This window comes from Drosophila innubila, chromosome X, assembly GCF_004354385.1.
Source record: "Drosophila innubila isolate TH190305 chromosome X, UK_Dinn_1.0, whole genome shotgun sequence".
Lineage (NCBI taxonomy): Eukaryota > Metazoa > Arthropoda > Insecta > Diptera > Drosophilidae > Drosophila > Drosophila innubila.
This window is the reverse complement of record NC_047626.1, coordinates 20,584,842-20,605,526: the sequence shown is the minus strand read 5'-3', so window position 1 is coordinate 20,605,526 and position 20,685 is coordinate 20,584,842. Positions and strand designations below refer to the sequence as shown.

The following is a 20,685-nucleotide window of genomic DNA, read 5'->3' as shown; positions in this document are numbered from 1 at the left end:
TATGGATTTTCTTAGGAATTTTTCATGAAAAAGCTGCAGTAAAAGCGCAACAGTACATTTATTTTATTTTCAATTACAATAATTAATGAGCATCTTCAAAGCATTAAATAGAAATTTTGTCTTAAACATGAATATTATTTTGGGTTGCCCTATAAATTATTGATTTTTTTTAGGAATTTTTCATGAAAAAGCTGCAGTAAAAGCGCAACAGAGTTAAGTAACTGAAAACAGACGTAAATACTCATTTCAAATCTAATTTTGATTAGAATAAACTTGAATAAATTTTAATACAATTAAATAAATTCTTTTTTTGCACAAAAGTTAAAATCTGAAAGTCCAAACTTTTTTTTTGATATATAATACCATGTAAATCAAATGTGAAAAAGGTCAATAAATTTATATACGTCACACAGTGGGCGATTTGGTCGATTTAGCGTAACGAAACTAATAACTTAAAAACCAAAATATTTTTTCCAATATTTTTTATATGCGTTTTGTCCCAAAAGCCCATAAAATACAATACGTTTTATTTACAAAAAAAATTTGTTTAATTAAAACAAATTGAAAATGTTTTAATTTTTTTTTTTCATAATTTTACAAATTTACGACGGACTCACTAAGTTGTACTCCACCAAAGATAAGACTTACTCATAAAAAGGGTGTTACAAAGGTCTCTTATTTCAAAAATAATATTATAATGTAGCACAAAACAATTTTTTTTCTTTGATTATATACCTTTAAAAATTCAAAGATAAAATTTTTTTGCTAATTGAAAATTTTGCTATCGACGAAAAATCAAATTTTGGTAGATTTCAATGATCGAAAATTTCATTTAGTTAAGCTAGATCGGCCAATTCGCCCACTGTGCGTCAAAGCAAAATGTAAGTACATTTCTATTAATTGCGAATATTATAGTTAAATAATTATTTTTCCCTGCAAAACTTGGAAATCTTTTTTTTATGAATGCATTTTGAAGAAGTAACATAAATTAATTATGTTCTATCTTGCTCGGATGCTCTGTGTTAATAGTAAATCATTATTAATGTAAAATATTTGTAATAAATAAAAAAATATATTTACAGTTTTTTCGACGCCCTAAATAAATTGAAGTAAACGTAGAACTCTCCTACTTATACGAATTTAAGGGATGTCTTAAACAAATTTGCTTATTTGTCTAACTTTAGATGTAAAATTAGAGCAGCAGTCCCCAAAAACTTGACTAACAATTTTTAAAACAAAGATTTAGTAGTGCATTTGAAATAAAATCATTTATTAGTTGATAATACTTGTAGCTTAAAATTTAAACACAAACAAATATAGAAATATTTATAAAATTTATAAAATTTCTAGTTAAAATGCGAGTTAATTGTTAAACATAAATAATAAATTTCAGACGATGACATGAATACATAAATAATAATTATAATAATGAATAGCGAATGCTCAGCATCTAACTAATAATAATAATGAATAACATTAAGAAGTAAATATTAAATTAAATAAAATGATAAAATAAATAATTAAGTCATTTATGTGTGATGTGGGGCATTATTAGCTACTACAGACTAAATATTAGTAAACATACATTTATATTATATAGGAAAAAAAACCACTGTACGACATTAAGTGCATTTACTTATACATATGTAGGTATATATGAATGATATATGTATCGACGTTATATCGCCTAAATATGACTGTAGCTTGCATTGAGAATTCGATTCGATTCAATTCGATTCCTTTTCTTTTCTTCTTTTTTTTCCATTTGTTGTTTAAGTTTTTTGGTATTTTCTTGTACACTGTTGTTGACACCGCATTGTGTGTCAAGGGGGCGGGACAGGGGGCAGGGGCAGTGACAGGTCATTGAGAATCAAAGTCCTAACCCTGAAGCTGACGCTGAATCTGGTATTGCATAAATCGATACTTCTTCTCGATAACTTTAAGCAGCTTCATGCTCTCGTTGACAACGGCATATTCCAACAGATCGTGAGTCTTATTGTAGGTATATTTTGGCTCAGACCAGCAGTTCTCGGGTATGTCTATCATTTCGCTAACCACGCTCCTGTTATGATTAATCTTCTCGGTGAAAAACTTGAAGAAATTGTCGTAGACTTCTTTGGTAAGGTTCTTGTTAATGATCTGCATCAAATGATGAACGATGTTCAAGGATTTATATATTCTGGGCAGCTCCTCCCGCGGCGACTGAGTGTCCTGGCCATCGTAGTCAGTGTTGTTGGCCTCCACGCTGAGCGGATATTCGAGATTGAGGTTATGCAATGCATATAGTGTCGCAGCTTCCGATGCATTGGCCAGCTTGTGATGTTTCAGCAACTGTACCGATAAAGACAATCCCGACAAAACAAAGGATCGGCGACCAGTTAGTTCCAGTTGCGGATTCAACCTGTGCTCAGACAACTTACCCATTTCTCCAGCAGCTCAAAGATGGCGTGCCGAGTCTGATTGCTGACTTCGATGGCGATTGAGATTTGACTCTGTGTCACCGACATTTTCTCTATCGAGCAGTTTGGATTAGCCACGGATGAATGATGCTCCTGTCCGGCGGATCTCAGATGTACGTGATGGTGGTGCGGCAGGATTAAGTGGCGACCGTGCATGCGACGCGGCAGCGCGTTTATATTGGTTGGAAAACTGGCGGCGACTATTAGCAGAAGTGCTCCCAGCACCCAATAATTGGTAGCTGCAATTAAATGACAAAGCTCCGATTAAATAACAATTTTAAAATATTATAATAGCTAAATAACTACATATATATTAATTGTAGATAAAAATAAATTTAAAAACAAATTCCTTTTCAATTGAATAAACATTTTTCTAACAAAAGTGAACATTAAGAAATCCTTAATTTAATAATCACGTAAAAAACAATCAAATTATTCTATGGGCAACTAGAAGAGATTTTAAAAATTACATCTTACTATTTTTTTTTATTAAAGGATTTATAAAATAGCGTTTCATGTTCATTACAATATGAAATAATTCACACAATTTGTCTCCACTAATTTAATGTATGTTAATGATCTTAAGAATATATAATTTATATTGCAAGTATTTTAATAATTTTCTAATGAGCTTTAATTTAATATTTGTATGTCAAATTATGAAATATTGAAATCGTTTTACGAGATTGTCTATGCTTAAATTGGCTATTTTTGATCTCGATTATAATTAAATCGTAATTATAATATGCTATGGCTATTTTTGGTCTGTCGTAGTATTTATTTATATATTTTTGCTAATTGGTTGAACGAATTGGAATTTTCGGCTTCTAATTGGGATGCGCTGAGGAATAACAACAACGCCATCATCGAAAAGTCGTATCTAATTTTCCCCAGTCACCTTCCCTTGCCCCTAAAACAATAGAGTGAACACTTGTTGATTACACGTCTTTGCTGTGACGTACACAAAGTTCATAAAGTGAACACACACTCCACACACACACACACACAGAAATTCACCAGCTCAAATATCAGATTAGAATGGTTGAAACTTGTGAGTATTGCGTAAGTGAATCATTCAATGTGAATATTCCAAGTGGATGCAAGTTTTGCATACGCATACGGCACGTGGTACAATAACTTACACATTGAACTGTAGATCTGTGGCACGTTTAATCTAGAGCAGAGAGCTAGTGTTGTTGTTGTTGCTGCTGCCTTTGTGTTTGTTGCTGATGTTGCTGCTGTTGCTGCTGCTGTTGACTCTTGTAGCTGCCCACAGGATATGGAAGGACTAGAGATTGCTGCCGATTTGAGCTCATTTCTGGCTTGAATATGAATATTGCGCCGGGTGGTGAAACCACCGCATCCACTTAACACTGTTGTGGTTGTCATACTGATTCTGATTCGGATTCGAATTCTTAATATTTGTATATGAGATTTTTTTGAGTTGCTTGAATTTGGAATCAAATTCGTATTGTTCTTATATAATTTTTTTTCCTTTTTTGCACGCACAGAGAGATTCAAGATTCAAGTGAAATTTGGAATGATTGCAAGTGAAGAAATGTGCAACTGCGACTCTACGGAGACTTCTGCGACTGCGACTGCGACTGCGACTGGGCACAAGTTAACACTTCAAGATCTGTAACTTATTTAATATTTGCGCGTGATAGCAGCATATTAATAACGGAATCGGCCGAAGCCCGAGCGTCGAGCTTTAGCAGCCGAAAGCATCTTAAGCAACAACAAGAGCGTCAATCGATGACGACAATTGAGCCAACAGCCAATCGTAATTGAGCAAAGCGACCAAACTTATACACACACACGCACACACACATGTAGAGACACACACACACACACACATGTCGCGAAATCACGACGCGAAGGCCGTTGCTCGTTAAATTGCGAAGTGCCGGCTGAGTGCAAGACTGAGAGTAAGAATGTTAGTACAGCCGACACACAGAGTGTGTGTGTGTGAGTGTGTGTGTGTGCGAGCGTTAAAGAGAGATGCCAACACTAAAGTCGGCGCAGACGGCTTGGACTCGATATATACACGTATGTTACTGTGAGGCAGATGTCTAAAGCTTACGAGTATTGGAGTATTCGAGTATTTGAGTATTGCGGCTGCTGCCGGCCACGCGCGCTTTGGGAAAACCTTAAAACAACGATAACAACAACGCCAACAACAACTGCAACTGTGTGTGTGGAAGCGAATAAATACACAGAAAAAAATATCATTCTAAAACACATGTAGAAAATTCTAAATTTGAATACACAGAAAAAAAATATCATTCTAAAATGCATGTTGAAAATTCGTAATTTTAATACACAGAAAAGAATATCATTCTAAAATGCATGTTAAAAATTCTTAATTTTAATACACAGAAAAAAATATCATTCTAAAATGCATGTTGAAAATTCGTAATTTTAATACACAGAAAAAATATCATTCTTAAATGCATGTTAAAAATTCTTAATTTTAATACACAGAAAAAAATATCATTTTTAAATGCATGTTTAAAATTCTTAAAAAAATATCATTTTAAAATGCATGTTGAAAATTCTAAATTTTTAATACACAGAAAAAAATATCATTCTAAAACACATGTAGAAAATTCTAAATTTGAATACACAGAAAAAAAATATCATTCTTAAATGCATGTTGAAAATTCTTAATTTCAATACACAGAAAAAATATCATTCTTAAATGCATGTTTAATATTCTTTCTCTTAGACTGCATTTTCGCAGAATGTATTCAGATTATTATTGTAAAATTATGTCAACATTGAAAAAGTCAAAGAAGCCGCCAAAATTTGAGCCAAGTTAAAAAACATTTTCTTTTTTTTAGAGCCATGAAAATTAAAACATTGTTGAGAAAAATCGTGCCAAATATTTTGTACTTGGCTTAAGAAAAAAACACAGAATTATTTGCGATTTTATCCCGCATTTTTCTCCGTTAGAGAACGATTTGAATATAATTTTTTTTTTTTGCAAGCGGCAATTGTTTTTGCTGTTCACTTTAATGTTTTTTTTTAACTTTTAACAAAGTACAACAATTTTTAATAAAAAAAAAAACCACAACAAAAAAGAAAAGCTTTCAAGTGAGTCAACAGAAAGAACCTTAACAACATGTTTCAACTGAAAGTTGTTGCTGCTGTTGCTGTTGCTGTTGTTGTTGCTTGTTGCTTGTTTTCTTCCTGTCTTAGGAAGGTTTTAATTTATGCGCACGCTGCACACGCTGCATGCCCCAAAACGGATGTGGCATTTGCACATTGCAGTTTATATGCGCGTGTGTGTGTGTGTGTGTATTGTGTGTTTGTTTAATTGTTGCGCATGTATTGTTGTTGTTGTTGTTGCTGGCCACATTGCTTTCTAGCAGTAAAGTGCTTACTGCACTTCCGCTCTTCCGCTCTTCCGCTTCAATAATGTGCAGCAAATTCCTTCGCTAACATATTCTCCCTCTCCCTCTGTTACACACACTCTTACTCTCTTTCTCTCTCTCTCTCTCTGTCTCTCTCTCTGTCTTTCTTACTCACTATGTGCCTGTCTTTGTAATAGCTCATTTACGATTGATGCAAGCAATTTGTATTTTTATATTTGTCAATTATTTATTTATTGATTATTCATTTCATTTATTTGTATGCATATTTTTAGCAATTAATTTCATCAGCTGAAGCACAACAATTGCACGTACACCCGCATTTATATCTCTATGTGTACATTTGTCCATATATGTACATAAATCGCACATAGAATTATTTAACTTTTAGTTTCAACTGCCATCTTTCGATGAATTATATTTTGTCTTCATTTTTGACTTTGTTATTTTGCACATATTTTCATTATTTTATAATTTTTATAGTTTTTTTTTTTCATTGTTATTAATTTTGATGTAATTGTTATGCTGACTTTGGCATTTCCGATTCACGCGGCCGAAACACAAGGCAACAACTGAAAGCCAGGCCAATGCACAAATGACAAAAGGCGTCTTTTGATAATGCGTATAAAAAGAAGAGACAACGAGACAGAGACAGAGAGAGAGAGGAGAATGGGCCAACTTCATATAAGAGAGTTGGCCAAGTTGCAATTACCACGCTTACTCGCTCTCTCTCACTCTCTTTGGCTTTCTTCCGCTCTCTAAGACGCTTTCACACCATTAAGATGATATTTTTGTAGGTGTATTTATTCAAATCCATACAGAAAATATAAAAACAAACGAGCATACTCGACTGTCGGAGACCCCGTACTTACAATGCAAAAACTAATTATGGAAAAATTAAAAAAATATTTAGTTAACTTAAATGCATATTCTATCATATTAGTTACAAAATCTCAAAAAACAAAAAAGTTGTTCATACTAAGACTTGATTTTCACTCGATCGGTCCTATGACAGCTATATGATATAGTGGTCCGATTTGAACCAACTTTGGACAGGATATATAAAACCCAGTCATATGCTTATTGTATCAGTTTGGTTACAATATCTCATTAAACAAAAAAGTTTTTCATACTAAGACTTGATTTTCGACCGATTGTTCTATAGGCGCAATATGATATTGTGGTCCGATTCCAAAAAGAAACAAATTTGACCTGCCTGCAAGATAGAGGAATCTACAAACCAAATTTGGTGTCACTAGCTTTTAAATTGTTCTTATAATTTGGATATTAAATTTTTTTTTTCGATTTGTGGGCGATAAAGAGGGCGTAGCCGAGTTTTGAAACAAACTTGATCTGCTTGCAAGATAGAGGAACCTACATACCAAGTTTGGTGTCTCTATCTCTTATAGTCTCCGAGATCTAGTTGTTCATGCAGACAGACAGACAGACAGACAGACAGACGGACATTGCTATATCGACTCGGCTGTTGATGCTGATCAAGAATATATATACTTTATGGGGTCTGCCACGCCTCCTGCTGCCTGTTACGCACATATTCGGTAAAACAAACCCAATAAACCCCTGTACTTTTATTAAGTGCGGAGTCTAAAGATCACATAAAGTATTTAATTATTTAATTCAGTTTCCTTAAAGAGCACACTTTATTTTCTTTTCCAAGTTCAACCAAAAATGAGTCGCTCTTAAGCACTTAAACATTGCATTTTTAAAGAAAAAATGTATTGTAAATCCAAATCAGAGTTCAAATAATAATAATTAAATTTAAAAAATCTGTGCTAAGCAACTGAAAACAGCAACATTATTAAGGGGTGTTTTCATAGGGTATCTAAGAGACTCGCATTATATTTGCAGATTGATTGCTCATTGGAAAACCAAAAAAATTGCATTGAACAAACATTGGATCTGCTTTTAAATGCTGATGATCCAATCACATCATCAGATTTCCCATTTTCATGCATTTTCCTTTCATTTGGTTAATGTTAAAGCCAATGCAATAAATAATTAGGTAGGTAAATGTTTAGTTCGTGGAAAATATGGCATCAATCATACCAACTATTGAATGACCTGCAGTTGCCTGTAATCCACTCGCTCCCCTGATCCAAATCCCCTTCCACCCCCTCAAACAATGGGCAGCCACCCGTTTAGTAGTTGCTGTCATGACAACGCACAAATCTGGCTGCTAATTCTCACACATGAGGTGCGAAATGACAGCGATATCAGCTTATCTAAGTATAAACAACGTTTGTTGTCATTGTTGTTGCTGTTGTTGATGCTGTTGTTGTTGTTGCTCTTCCTGCTATTGAATGACACAAATTGGCATCAAGATTCTCTTGAGTTGAGTATGGCTTAATTTAGAAATGACCAACGCATTGACCAACAAACTGTGACGTCGGCAAAGTTCAGAGTGTATCCACCAACATAACACGTCGACTATATATATTCATATTCACATGAATGAGTTGCATCAAATGCTTTAAATCAATACATAAACATGACTTCCCACAGACATCTATTGCCCTTCTTATCAACAGACTTGTTTACAACTTGTATATATTCTTTGTCATTAGTCACTTTTGTTGCATTTCCATGGCGGATATTATATTATATTTGCATAGTCGCAGTTAATTAGTTTATATCAGTTTACACTGCACATTTGATTTAAATTCCATTAAATATTTGATCAAGGCTGACAATCGCATATCAAACTTCCGTCGCCCCAAATCTCACATTTGTATTTAATAAAGAGAGGAACAAACAACGCGAAAGTCAATTCTCAATATGAGATATCAAATCTTCTTTTATTTACTATCAGATATAGTATGAAAGCATAGTTGCAAATTCTTTCCTAGGCTCATTTTATAAGAAATGTATAGTTCTTCGTTTATGTATTAAATATTTTATTTAAATAAATGCAATTATATATCTTTTATTTATCTATTTTTTAATTATTTCTTTCACATAAAAACATTTTTTTTTTTTTAACTCGAATATTCCCAGTGTTACCATATGGTTACAAGCAATAGGCATTTACTAAAGCTTCATTTTCAGACAACACATTAGCATTAGACTAACTTTAAAATGATATTCTAGAAGTAAATTGTTGTCTTTAACTGATAAAAAGTTGATTGAAGCAATCTCTTGAAGCTAGCTAATCAAAAAATGTGCTTTAAGTTGCTCATTATATTCTGCAGTACAAAAAACGGCATTTGGCAATTCGTCGCAAGTCAATTTAAATCGATTAACTAATTTTAGTACTGAACTATAGGCAATGCTCACACATTATTAGAAAGGTAAAAGAGTGCTCTTTTTAATTATAAGAAAAAAACGAAAAAAAAACACTATTTTTCTGTACTGTTTTGTTCATAAATTATGATTGTTCCTATGGCAGCTGTATGATATAGTAACCCGATTTGAACTAAATTTGGTCAGGATGTATAAGTGCATATTCTGTGAGTTTTTTTGAGATATCTCAGAAAACAAAACAGTTTTCCATACTAAAAGTGAATTTGACCCCGATTGTTCCTATGATATAGTGCACTGATTTAAACCAAATTTGGTATATATATCAAGAAGGAGCCCCCCTGTTGGGTAAAGCTGTGTTTATAAGACTTTTTCACAAATATTCGTATATTGGAGTATTAAAAAAAATTTACCCTGCGTTACCATATGGTAACAGCCGAAAAAATTGTCCTGTCGAGTATCCTAGCAACGACGAACCAAAAGAATGTATTTTACGGATTCAGCGACCTCAAATTTATATGTACTGAAAGTTTTATAAAGAAACTCGAAAAATATTTGCTCAAGACGATTCGGGTTAATAAAGTGTTTATATATATTGAATCAAAATTTTTAAATTTTATAACAATATAAGTTATTTGTTTTATGTGTCGCCAAGGTCTGATTTACTCAGACGTATGATCAAATAAAAACTATATACATAATATGAATAACGTATTTTTTTTACAAAGTAAATAGGTTCATAATTAATAAAGAAAAGTTCAACTTCATTAACAATAATACGAAGATCAAATTAAAAAAAAAAAAAAAAAGAAAAATGTAACGTAACGAATTGTACTAAGGCTTAAAATAACATGAGAACGAGATAATGTCTTTTTTAAATTCAATAACTTGTAAAATTAACTTGGATTATATTTCAAATCATAACAGAAAACATTTATATAAAAAAACTGATCCATTTACAAGACCAAGTCGAAACCAACTTATATTTTTGTCAGGTCTTTTCCATTTTTTTTGTTAGCATCCCTGAATCATAAATGCCAATTGCTTCCATCATTTTTTACTAACTATAATTCAACGTAATTGCTTCTCAGTTACTTTTTCAAAATTGAACTTTATTTTCGACATATATAAAAAAAAAGTTAAACAACTCGAAAGTTTACAATTTTATTCGCATCAGGTATGTATTGCATTTTCAATGAACCAGATCCGGAAAATTCACCTGCAATTTTCGATTTAAATTTAATTTCAATAATGTCACCTTACTCGGAATCTAATTGAATGCAATAAAATATTGAACTGAAAATGTTGCGATTTCAAATGTATGTAGGCGGATGCTGTACCCGTTGATGATGTTGATAATGATAATCATAATGATAAAGATGAGGATGAGGATGGTGACCAATTGACGTTTAGACGTTACTAAGCAGCATTAGTAAGTACTTGCTTGCGGTTTTCACTAAACGCTTAGTTGCTTTTTAGCACAAACCAAAATAAAACAAGCAGACAAACAGTCGGCTAATACACAGACACTCACACACACACACAGACACACACAGACACAGCCCGGACACGGACACGGACAGTTGCTGCATCACCTGTCAAAATCATGGCACGAAAATAAAAATCAAATCGATTCGAGTCGAGTCGAGTCGCGAGGGCGTCAAATTGTGGAAATACCCCAAAAGCAAAGTTCAAATTATCGCAGTTCGATCAGAGGTTTGACATACCAGTCACCTTCTCTCTCTCTCTCCATCTCCATCTTCATCTCTGTCTTTCTCTTTCTCTATCCTTTTGTATACAATTGGTTAACTGACCACAGACAAGTTATTAGCCGGCGAATGATGCCGGCAGATTTCATCAATAACAGGTAAATCACCGAGCGAGAAACTCAACACTCAATTGTTTGTTTTTGTACTTAGTTGCTATACCCTGTACACTAAATTGAACGCAAGTGGTATTCCCTAGCAGATCCGTTCAAATTTTAGAGTGGACTGCACGCGTTTTCTTTTGCGTCACAACATAAGATTGAAGAATTAAAGTCATTGAATCATTTTCAAGCATGTGTTAAGTGCAGAAATATTCGCACTTAGATGTACACTTATATTCACAGTTATAATTACAGTTATGCCGGACGAGTGCAATATTGAATATCAATAGTATGTAATGGGTATTTAATTGTTCGAATGCGCCGCAAAATATATATGATTTTTCAAGATTGTCGTCATCGGCATTTTAATATTATCATCATCAAGTGGCGCACTCAGTTGTTTGTCTATGACATTAGGCATTATGGGGCCTGGGAAGTACTTTGTGACGTTGCCAAAAACCAGTTAAAGTCTATTTACATCTGTCGTTTGGCAATTTAAAAAGTCGATAAAAAAAAAAATGAAAAGAAAGAAAACGATGTGTCGAGCCCATCTTGGGATGAAGGCAGCTTTTATTTTTGGAACTGGTGCTCTTTCAATGAATTCGCGTTACGGGCATTACTATTTGCTAGTCAGATATTTCACAGACAAACAAATGCCTGAGTACGAGTACAAGTATATAGGTTTTATGGTTTTATTGTTCCTCCTCCACATATTCTCAAAGCCAGAGAATATAAGTCTATTTTAAATATACACAACTTAAATTTAAACTAAATTCACACTTTCGCAACTATTAATAAATCCTATCGATAGATTTAAAAATTAGAACAATAATTTATAACTTTTTAAAATACAAACTCTTATAATAAAAATTGATAAACTTTTAAATTAAACTAAGCATAATAAATAAAATCAAATATAGATTAAAGAAATGATTAATCAAATGTGACTATTGCCTTAAGCATAAGTCATACTTATAGCACTGACATTTTAATACACAAATAAATAAATAAAATGTTACTTCAACTCAATATGACACATTACGCATACGACACGTTTAAACCTAGACTTAAGAAAGTGTGAGTAAACTTACCTTAAAAGGCAAAGCTCCTTAGTATTACTATAGATGCAATGAATAGCTGCTGAAAACAGAGAGAAATAATATTAAGCTAATTGTGTATGTAAATGCAGTTGGTTCAGTGTTAGTTAGTTAGACTATAACCTGACTGCTGACACTTTCATTCATAAAAAATACTGGAGATACACAACAAAACGTTTACGTTCTGCGACGGCACTGCAAAGATACTTGATATACTTGAAATATGTCAAATTTATATTATAAGCAATTACCAGATGGATTTTATCAACTACTCGTAATGCACCTAATTAGTCATTAAATAGTAATAGTCCCTTTAAAAATGTTTTTTTTTTTATCTGACTAGGTTGTTATTGTTTGTCAACAGATGATAAGTCAGCCTAAGTACAGGGCTTACACTCATTACATATTAAGTTCAAAGTGTCTATAAGGTTATAAGGTTTGATTTTTACCAGGCATACCGAAACAAATATCGGTTCCGGTACGTCCCGAAACAACTATTTCGGTGAAAGGTTCTATCTCGATTTTATCTCTTCGAGTTCGGTAAAAGTACGGTGCAACTATTAAATTTTATTAAAATTTAGAAATGTTGAAATGTTGTTTTATACTTATTATGACAGAAGGAGTTGATTGAAATTTAAACCTTCTCAAGATTGAAATGTATGCATTAAAATCGAAACCAATAGGTAACAGTTTTTGTAACGAAACTAATAAAAATTTATATTCATTCTGCATTTTGAGGCCAAACTATGATCAAAATGTCATTCCGCTTGAAAATCGGTTTAGTTTTGACAAAGTTACGAAAGTTGTAAGATGAACAGAACATTGACTTAGCAACTTTACAAGTTAAAGTTACGTCGAACTTGGCATGATTTAAATAAAAATAACGTCTTAGAATCAAGTTGTAGTTGATTAAAAACAGGGAATAAAACCGAAACCAAATCGGTGCCGGTACGTCCGGAAACAACGATTTCGGTGTTAAGTTCTATTTTGCAAAATTACTGTATGTAAACTGTAATTATCTTTGTATATCTTAAGCATTTAATGTTGCTGAATTTAAAAAAAAAACAAGTTTGGTTAAATAACAATTATTTTCGGTCCCTGTGTAATTAACTAAACAATGTTTACTATCTTTATTCGACTCTACTAATACATTAAAGTCTTTTAATATTTTATTATCTGTAAAAAATACCAGCAAGTAATTGTGCTTATTCGTTCAAAGTGCAATGCTTACAAATTTTCTGCTGCATACCTTCAGGCGCGAGCTAAAATGTACACTTCACAAAAAGCTTTGGTTCCGATCTTGACTAAAATATTTGATTTGTATTTTGCTAGATTTTCTTGTTGTTGCTTGGTAACTTAGACAAGATCTCAACCATTTATCTGGAGGAATGAGTCCCAGAACCCATACAATACCCTCACATATAGCACATATAACGAAGCCTCTTCCTATCGATGGTGAATATCTATTAGATAAAGATATTAAGCTAATAAACTTAAAAATTTGAAATTTGGAGTAAATTTAATATAGTGTAGAAATAAAAAATTAATTGTCAAAAAATCAAACCATTTTAAATGTAAATATATATATTTTTTTAATTTATTGATTTCTATTGAAAAATATTTCGAATATTTCAATACTCAACAAATGTACATTTGTATTAAAAAAAAGAAAAAATGTGAAGGGACATTTTCCTTCTTTTAACATATATAAGCATGTCTCAATTACATTCCGATTACAGTATTCAAAGTCTGTTAGAGTGTTTGAACGTCTTAATAGTATGCTAATTTTCAATTATGATTGGTTGTGGGGCTTCTCCGTTACTTAAGTGATAGTATGTGTGTATGAGAGCATCTGTATGAAATTCCTCACGCCAATTGATGTCTGACAAGTTGATTCCCAGTTCATTTGCTTTTGAATATTTGGTCGTTAATTGTTCAATGTGAGAAAAAGCTCGACTAGCAACCAAAACCAAAAAAAAAAAAAAAAAAAACTGACAAGCTTGCATGAGTAACAACACGAAACAAATGAATTTAGTGTGGGTAGAGAGTACTCAACGGATGAATACCCTAAATTCCAATTCACTTCGGTAATTTATGACATGATGAACTGAGCTTTTGAATTACCACTATTGGCAGTCTGTTTGATTGACAGTTGCGTTCACAATTTAAGTTCAGTCAGACAGACAAAATGACCTATCAAAAGAGAGCATTTTAAATCGTGCATCATACAAATTTCATGTTAAAGTTAACATGCCCGATTATGATGGCATTAGCAATGAATCAGGTGCTTTTAAAATGGTACTTTGCGGTTAGGTAGGTCATTCCAACAAACGCATATTTCTATAGTTGTAATATTTTCGTGAGCATTGTCCATTGACTTTTGCGAAAGATTTGTAAGTTGACATGAGGAGCGTATGTTTACTCATGTCTATAACACCTCTAATCTTGTAGTGTAAAATTATCTTTGTCTTCATGCACACAAGTCCTATCTAAATTCTTATCTAAATAAGTTTAACAGATAAAATATTTATTTGGATGTTTATTAGATAAAATAATTCCATTTAACTAGGAACTATATATGCACTTAACATTTCAGAATTTTAGTATCGATTAATTTGGGTCTGGCTAATGTTTTTTGGAACGTCTTCACGAAAGTTCACTCTTTTTGTGTGCTTTCGTGGTTTTTTTTTAACATGTGCGTGCAGCTTTCGCTCAGAGCGAACACCGCTAGTTAGTTAGTTTCTCACCTATTCAGACAGCTGTTCCAATACAATCGATGAGAGATCGTCAGCACACAGCACACAGAGAAAAAAAAAACACGAGCAAAGTCTTAAAAATAATACACGTTTATGTCAACGACGCCGACAGTAAAGAATTCGTACTTTTAGATAAACACTTGAAATAACTCCCAAAATAACAAAGACAAGAAATTATTTGTGAATAATTAATCGAACTCGCGAGCCCCTTGGAATTAATACGACCGTCAATGTCGAGCGATTGAACCGAACTGAAAAGCCACAGAACAGTGAGTCTGAGGCAGCATCAGATTAAATACGGAAAACGTGCAAGAAAAATGTATTATTATTTATTTAACAAATTAATAAGGCGAATGACCATTTGGTGTACGATTTTGCACGCATCGAAAGTATCCTTCAGTAGTTCTAAGAATTTTCGTTTCGCTCGGAATATTGCAGCAATTTAAGTTTTGTTTATAAATACATAGCAACGTGTACAGCGATAGCCGAGACACAAAGCGACATTGTATTGGATGTAAACGTCACAGTGCCAGGTGTGTGTCCATGCTGATAGCTTTGAAATGAGCACTTGTGTTTGTGTCTCGGCTAAGGCGTCGTGTTGTAGAATTAACTCTTTAAATTATGCAATAAAAGATAAAAATAAATTAATGGATTTTATCGTATGTGTATTGTAATCATTTAAGTTTTGATCGTATTTCATTTACGAAATGTGTTATTTTGAGGTTTGGTCCTATTATTAATTACTATACTTGTGTTGTTATGTAACTATTTCTTGTATTGCATGGATTCAACGCTTAATCTAATAATAAAACAAAAAATAAATAAAATAAATATATGTGTTTTTGCTAGGGATGTAAATTCAAACTTCAGATCGGGTTTTATATCGAAATAGTTAATCGCTCAAAAATAAGTATAGAGCTGTCGATATATCGGAAGATAATAGATCGAGTTGCAATTATTAAATTTTCTCAAAACAAGTTTTTTGCACTTAGAAAACGCAATTGTAATCACAAAACACACGCATACTTTTATTATTTTTCTTGTATCGTTTTCATGCCTTATTCAAACTTTGGGAACTTTGTAGGTTATTTATTAAGGTCTTTCATCAAAAATAAAATGCCCAAATTTAATTCTGCACATTAACTACTAAGAACAAGCCCCAGTGAGTTGTTGATTTGTCGATAATTCGATGCATTTTTACATCAGTAGTTCTTTCTGTGTATTATATAAAAACAGAATTAAAAGATTATTTATTATTTTTTTTTTATGCAATTTATAATTTAATGATATAATTAGTATTAAGGTCAGACAAATTTCTCAAAATATAAGCTTCAATTACAAAACAGATTTAGCCAGTTTGGCTTGTGTGTTGCTTAAGAAATTTGTACAAAATAAAAATAAAATTTATGTTGCTGCTCAGTATAAAATCAATTTATGATTTAATGATAAAAATAGTTGTAGGTTAAAAAAATTAAATCAAAATATGGGTTTCAATTACAAAACAAATATCGCTGCGTATGAGTAATATCGCTGCGTATGAGTAATTTCTGTGTGTGTGAATGGTGCTATTTGTTAGTCATAAATTTGGCTGAGAAATGTGGCAACAATAAATTTGAGTGGATCATTTTGGTAATTGAATGCCTGCGGTGTTGCACTTTGTGCGCCCAATTAGCTGGTTATAGCCAGATGCATGCATATGATTATGACTGAATGCCGAATTCGGCCCACTTTGACCTCCCTATGCAGCACAGCGATGGCCTGTATGTGTTTCACAGCAAACACAATAACAACAGCAACAAAAGCCACATGATTTTATGCCACAGAATTGCTGCTGATTGATGGTTGATTGCAAGCAACAGTTGCCAACAGTTGACGATTGCTTTGAGGCAGACGAATTTTAACCTGATGCTGTTGCTTTACCTGCCAGTCTCCGCTTACTTACCCTGCACCCCCTGCAACGACAAGCCTGCAATCTACAAGCTCCCGCGTCTGCCGGGCTGCGTGTGCAGCAATCGAAGCGTTAGCATTTTACGCATCGCAAGCGAAACGGATGTAGGGATACAAACTGGGGAGGGGGGGGTGGAGGTAACAGCTTGGTCCACTTGCTGGCGATTTCCTACGTGACCCCGCAGCTGCCCATCTCCATGTACACCTTCCGCCTCCACCATTGACTGCTTGTTGCTGAATGCTCCTGCTGCTCTCTGATACTAGACGCTAGATGAAGTTTGCTCACTCGAGCGTCGCATAAAGCGCATTAATATTTAATGCAGGCATCGGCATCCGATTGCCTGCTGCCGAATTTGCGTTGCATACTTTGTGGCGTGTTTGATATATGACCTGCTGCTGCTGCTGTCCATTGTACATACATACATATATGTGTACGTACAGTGATGTGCCGCTTTTACCTGTCACGGTGTTAAATACCACATTGTCAACATACAGAATTATTTAAGAATAATAATAAAATTGCAAACATGGTGTTAATACAGCATCAATTTTTAAATGCTATACCTCTCACCAAAAACTTTTTTATCGACGAGGAGCAACAACAACAAGGGGCTCCGGTGCGACTACAGTCGAGCACGCTCGACAGCAGGATACCCTGAGCCCATGTACTCTTTTATAAAAGTTGATTTTCGACCAATTGTTCCTAAAGCAATTATATGATATATGGAACCAAATTTAACCAAATTTGGTCAGAATGTAAAAAACCAACTTAAATGCATATTCTAACAGTTTGGATAAGATATCTCAAAAAACAAAAAACTTTTTCATACTAAAAGTTGATTTTTAATTGAGCGTCTCTATTGCAGCTATATGATATAGTGGACTGATTTGAACCAAATTTGGTAAGGATGTTTAATACCAGCCCAGATGAGTATTCTATTAGTTTGGTTAAGATATCTTAACAAACAAAAAACTTTTTCATACTAAAACTTCATTTTCGATGTACCGTTTCTATGGCAGCTATATGATATAGTGGTCCGATCCAAAAACAAAAACAAACTTGATCTGCCTATGGTATCCAGGAAACTACATACCAAGTTTGAAGTGTCTAGCTCTTATGGTCTCTGAAATCGACGCGTTCAAACAGACAGACCGACAGACAGACGGACAGACAGACGTACATGGCTCAATCGACTTGGCTGTTGATCCTGATCAATAATATATATGCTTTGGGAGGTCTGACACGCCCTCTTCTGCCTGTTACATACATTCTGCCAAACACATTATACCCTTTTTTGCCCATTTTCAATGGGCTCAGAGTATACAAATTGCTGATGTAATTGTTGATGCTTTTGTAAAGCTCACTTGTACAATTTATGTGCCCATTCCTGTTTCAAATGATAGTTCACGAATAAAGGAAGAAAACAACTAAGCGAATTAACAAGTTGAAAGTTTCTACTTACTCAAACAACATTTAAAGACTTAACTTAATCCATCACTTTAATTTATCACTTCAACATATAATCAAAAAACCAGCACACCTAAAATGTTCAAAATTAAAACAAAAATTGCTATGGTATCACTAGCATTTATTATTTTAAAACATACAACTAAATCACATTAATATCTATCGGCTATGACTGCATTAAGTTTTAATGCAATATTTTGTATACCATTAAAGTTTCAAATTCATAGATAAAAATAATATACATTTTCAAATTAAGAGTTCTTACTTATTATAGATTATTGACAGCCAGTTGTGACTGATTTCATTGGCGAAACCACACTGCACTTCAGCTGCAATAGACGGTGCAATTTCCTCGAGCTACTGCACCAGTTTTGACCTCCTCTCGAAATGGGAGCTTACCATTAATCAAGCACACAGTTCTGTTCTGTTGTGTCCTGTTCTGCTACTGCTACTGTTTCTGTTTCTGTTCCTGGTACTGGTACTGGTTTTGGAATTCCACCGAAATGTGCATGGTAACCAATTTTGCAGAAAGGAGGCATTAATTACATTGTGCTTTCATCAGCTTTGTGGAAATGAATTGTAATTGGAATTCGGAACAGAGTCATTACAATTCATAAAATTCCATTTTCAGCAGACTGTATCCCGCATTCTCAGATTTTTTCCCGATTAAACAGAGACAGAGAGAAAGAAAGAGAGAGCGTTAGTGGTTTCTGTCTTTTTGCATGCTTTCAAAGATAAAGTGAAATTGTAACTTCATACGGACTTTTGTAAAATTCATGTTAAAGATTCCGGAACATAGACGGTGTGTGTTCAAACAAATTGTACGGCACAGATTTTTCCGGGAACACGCAATCAGTTGGAAGGTAGAAGCACAAAGAATGTGGCGAGAATCTGATAACCAGTTTTTCCTGCAACTGCATCTTGACTTTAATCTATGGCTGTACCTTTATCCTTACCTGTATCTGTACCTGTAAAGAATTCCCGCTGACCTCTCAATAGGAAAAATAAAACAAGCGACAAATACACATAACTATTTATTTGGTATATATGTATGTATATATAGTGCATGTGTGTTTGTATGTATGTGCGGCAGTTAAAGTACTGCTACTCACAGGTCATTGATGCAGGCGAGCATACAATAATAATCTTGAGCACACACACATGCATACATACACACATACGTATGCATATGGTATTTTAATGTGAGCATATACATCATTTAGGGTCTCGGGGGACTTGACATATATATATATATGTTAGTATATAGCATTTATATGTATAAGTATGTGTATACATTCTATTCATAGGTATGTATATGTTATTATTATTATTAGTATTATTATTATAGTTATTATTATATATATATAATAATATTTATATATATATTTTATAGTTGTAGCTTTTGTATTGTTTTTTTTTTTTAAGCTGGTTTAATCCATTATGTGTCATTATATGATTGTTACATTCAGTTGCAGTTGAAGAACTTTCTTTTATTTATTTTTTTTTTATTCGAAACTTAACTCTCGCTTTATTTGTAGTATACTTATAATTTGCATTTTCATATCAATTTCATCTCTTGTGTTCTCTCTAATTCCATCTCTACGCATACTTACATACATACGTACAAAATGAGTAGAATCATGTATTTTCTTGCTTACTCTTTTTCGATTATTTCAACATTATTTACATAGCATACATACTTGCAGTATATAAAAATTGGTATTTATATACTTTTGCCTATATACGAGTACTTTAGTACATACAAACTTTTGCCTTGAGCTCAGCTTGTCTTGCCTTTCATTTCGCTTTGATTATTTACTAAGTTATGCGTAGTTTTGCCCACTTTTCCCCCGGGTGCCAACACCTAACAAAAAAAAAAAAAAAAAAAAAAAAAATACAATACAATAGCACTACTCAAAGAGTAACATTTTCTTTTACTCTTACCTTTTTATCAATTTACATACTTGACATGCTTTTATTGGGTTTTATTTTAAGAGCGTAAATTTAAATTTATTCATTTATTCTTTTTTTTCTGCTTTCGATTTTGTTTTTGCTTGATTTTTGTATTATTTTGTGTTTTCATTCTAGCGTCTGCTGTTTGTTGTATTTTTATGGCATCATTTTAGTTGCGCACGATTTCGTCTTGTCTTAATGTGAGATTTCATTGAAATTCGTTTCATTTCATTTCGTTTCGTTTCGTTTCAATTCGCATCAGTTCTTCTTAGAATTATTGCTTTCACAGTGCGCCCAAAAGTATGCCATTGTTTTAATTCTTGTAGCTTAAAGCCTTATTAACACATGCATAATAATTACATGCATTCACATATGCAATACGTTGAATGCATTTCTTGAGCACGAAAAACAATAAGTAAGAAATGGTAAAGTAAATGGTCACTAGTCGAATTGAATAGATATATAACTACATACATACATTACTTGAATTAATCGGGTATTGTATG

At 33.1% G+C, this 20,685-nt stretch overlaps 1 protein-coding gene across 3 annotated transcripts; it reads right to left on the bottom strand.

The window, feature by feature from the left end:
• Positions 1 to 1,539: 1,539 nt before the first annotated feature.
• LOC117789782 lies at positions 1,540 to 14,877 on the bottom strand. 3 transcript variants are annotated; one of them, XM_034628925.1, is made up of 4 exons: positions 14,803 to 14,877; positions 12,050 to 12,098; positions 2,421 to 2,698; positions 1,540 to 2,331 (listed from the first exon to the last, which is right to left on the bottom strand). In XM_034628925.1, the coding sequence occupies exons 3-4, from the start codon at positions 2,613 to 2,615 to the stop codon at positions 1,879 to 1,881; spliced, it is 648 nt and encodes a 215-aa protein (XP_034484816.1). In that variant the 5' UTR covers positions 2,616 to 2,698; positions 12,050 to 12,098; positions 14,803 to 14,877; the 3' UTR covers positions 1,540 to 1,878. The 3 variants fall into 3 exon arrangements, with proteins under 3 accessions (XP_034484816.1, XP_034484824.1, XP_034484809.1); XM_034628933.1 differs by having other exon boundaries at positions 12,050 to 12,095; positions 14,803 to 14,834; XM_034628918.1 differs by lacking the exons at positions 12,050 to 12,098; positions 14,803 to 14,877 and adding an exon at positions 3,602 to 3,688.
• Positions 14,878 to 20,685: the final 5,808 nt, after the last annotated feature.

Coding starts and splice junctions, on each gene's coding strand:
- LOC117789782 (XM_034628918.1), bottom strand. Junction 2,332..2,420: donor TTGAGCTGCTGGAGAAATGG/GTAAGTTGTCTG, acceptor TTATCGGTACAG/TTGCTGAAACATCACAAGCT.